The sequence below is a fragment of the Nannochloropsis gaditana genome (genome assembly GCF_000240725.1).
Source record: "Nannochloropsis gaditana CCMP526 unplaced genomic scaffold scaffold146, whole genome shotgun sequence".
Lineage (NCBI taxonomy): Eukaryota > Eustigmatophyceae > Eustigmatales > Monodopsidaceae > Microchloropsis > Microchloropsis gaditana.
The window spans coordinates 23444-26210 of record NW_005803807.1 but is presented as its reverse complement, the minus strand read 5'-3'; the positions used below and the strand labels follow the sequence as shown (position 1 = coordinate 26210).

The 2767-nt window shown below is 54.0% G+C and overlaps 1 protein-coding gene across 1 annotated transcript; it reads right to left on the bottom strand.

The window, feature by feature from the left end:
* Positions 1-1781: 1781 nt before the first annotated feature.
* Positions 1782-2750, bottom strand: NGA_0645300 (short-chain dehydrogenase reductase sdr). Its single transcript, XM_005855640.1, has 3 exons — positions 2591-2750; positions 2283-2418; positions 1782-1992 (listed from the first exon to the last, which is right to left on the bottom strand). The coding sequence occupies exons 1-3, from the start codon at positions 2722-2724 to the stop codon at positions 1882-1884; spliced, it is 381 nt and encodes a 126-aa protein (XP_005855702.1). The 5' UTR covers positions 2725-2750; the 3' UTR covers positions 1782-1881.
* Positions 2751-2767: the final 17 nt, after the last annotated feature.

Genomic DNA, 2767 nt, shown 5'->3' with positions numbered 1-2767 from the left:
AGCAGAGTGCAGCACTCGGTCCAAGCGGAGCAATCCGACGTTTGAGTCCCACTCGTACTTCATGCGACTTCCCTGAGGACGGAGGGAGGGAGAGAGGGAGGGAGGGAGGAAGGGAGGGGGGGAGGAAGGGAGAGAGGGTGGGCGATGGTGCCTTTCTCACGGACGTCACAGAGCCGTCTTGGAGGACAAGGGGCAGCAGCCGACGGAGGGAGGGGGAAGGAAGGCGGCGTTGGAGGAGGAAGGAGCAGAGTAAATCAGACCACAAAGGTAGGGGAGAGGGAGGGAGAGGGGGAAAGAAGAGTGCAAGGGGAGGGATGACCTCAGGGAAGGGAGAGGGAAAGAGATGAATTAGAGTCGTCCAGAGGAGGGATGAACTCAGGAGAAAGAATTTGAAGGGCGCAGCCAGGGTCGTCACGAAAGAGAAGCAGAACCCAAAGGCATCGAAGAGGACAATGGCCGTCCCGAGCAAGGCAGACTAGGTCCATCTCCCTCACCTTGGAGACTTCGATAAAGACGGGCACTTCCCCTGGGAAGGCTTTCCCTTCGATAGGGATGTCGTAGACGGGGGCGTACTGAGCGTGGGTCGAAGGGGACACGTTGCCTGGAGGGCTCCCTTTCCCCACGACACCGGCCGCGGAACAGCGTGCGAAAGAGGGAGGGAGGGAAGGCACAGGACGGTGTGAGGGAGGAGAGCACAAGGCAGACAGGACACGGGGGTATAGGAGGTCATGCTGCACTTTCTTCCTCCCCCTCCAACATTACCTGATCCCGCCGCAGCGGTTGCCGTAGGTTCATGCTCTGTCTGTGCCAGGAGGAAAAAGAAAGCGGCCAAACCGGGAAGAGCGGCAGTCGCCGTCACACCGCGAGGTTGGGCCGCAGCAGACGAGGAGGAGGAAGAGAGCGAGATTCTTCCCAGTCTATTCACTCGTGACGCGGAAGATAGAGGAGACGACGACGCGCTACGGACCAGTCCACCAACAGCTTTTGTATGTGGGGCCAAAAGCGTACGACGCGTGGGGGGGAAGAAGGAGGCGGCGGCGACACCACGGCGAAAGAGGAGCAACATAGCCTGTATTGATGCATTGAAAAAAAAAGATTGAAATCCGTCTCAGAGGTCCCTCACAGCGCACAAAGGAGAAGACTGAGGTCAATATAGAGAGGACGATTTTGAGCAGTGGTTTGATATTGAGCGCCCGGCACCCATGCTGGGTTTTGTGTGTGTTGCCCGGGTGGGGAGTGTGCGGGGCACGTCATCGTTTGCAACGCTTGACAACGGATGACGATTCGCTTTCTTTTTTTCCCCTTTTTTTTCTTTTTCGTTGTTGCTTTTACTTTTATTTTTCCCCCTTTACGGGAACAATTTAGACGAAATTGTTGCGTAGATAAATCAAAAGTTGTTTACTGCCCGAATTTTAGAGCAGTACACTGTATGCTTCATCCATGCGAGTGTCGACACTGTGCAAGTAAAACATCTCCTGCGATGGATAAAAAAGCGATGAAGAAGTGATGATGATAATGTTGGAAAGCTCTCGAGCGGCATTCTTCGATGTGCACTCAATGGATTATGCGTAAAGACGCTTCTCTCTGTATAAGAATGTAGCCTGTATGCACCTCATGTGCAACTTAAGGATCTTTCTCGGAAAGTTGCTTGCCTGCCTTGGGCAATTACAATAATTTCTCTTTGCTATATTTCGTGGAAAAGGAAAAGCATGGACCCCATAAGTAGACCTTTGCACCGATCTTCTTTTAAAAAGCGAAAGATATTCGTTTATGGTGGTCTATGCAGCCTGAGGCACCCCGATACACATCGTTAACCTTCACCCACCAGCATTCCCTTCCTTAGACACGCCATAGTCTAAGTGACGCTCTATAAGTCAAGCCTTATTCCGAGGGCCGTGCACCCATCATGGACAAAGGAAGTTTGATGTCCGGCACGAAAGGCTGTAGGTAGGGCGCTGAGGCAAAGAGATCTTTCAACACATAATTGGGCAGCTGTGAAAGGATAGGGGAGTAAGAAATGAAGAGAGACAAGGGGGTGGTGTTCAAGTGATGCTGAGATCGACAGAATTTGGTCTAAGTCCCCAGATATTAGAAAAAAGGGGGGGGGGAAAGGGAGAAAATGCCGACCAAGAACGGGAAACAATTCAAAGGTGATGGATACGGATGGCGTGGACAGGTTCGATCAAAAAGCAAGGGAGGGAGAGGCCCACCAGAAATTGCAAGGAACGAATGGAAGGCGGTTGATTCCCGTCTACATCCATCACCCCCCATTCTCGTGCCACCTCTGCCACGATTTGGATGGTACCGCTGCGGTCCATGAGGGAGGAGGAGGAGGGGGAGGAGGAGGAGGGAGAGGAGGAAGGAGAGGAAAGGAGGGCAGCAAGAGCACGGCCCACAAAGCGGGGGGACTCCACGTAGCTTGCCGGGCGGGGGGATGATGAGGATGGACGAGAGAGACATTGAATCGGAGGGAACAGATGAGACAGACCGGGTCAACAACCGGAGGGAAGAGTCTACTCCAACGGATTCATGTTAAGGTCTCTTCACCGTGCAACCCCTTCCGCCCTCCTTCCCTCCCTCCTGCCCTCACCCTTCTCCGACGCTCATCTCCCTCTCCCACTTCTCCGGGTCATTTTTCCGGATCTCCGCCATCCGTTCGGTCATTACCACGCCTGGCCAGAGGGAGAAGGACGCAACTCCTTCCTTTTTCAGCTCCACCGCCATGTCCCTAGAAAGGCGGTCCAGGCCTGTGGACAGGGAGGGAGGG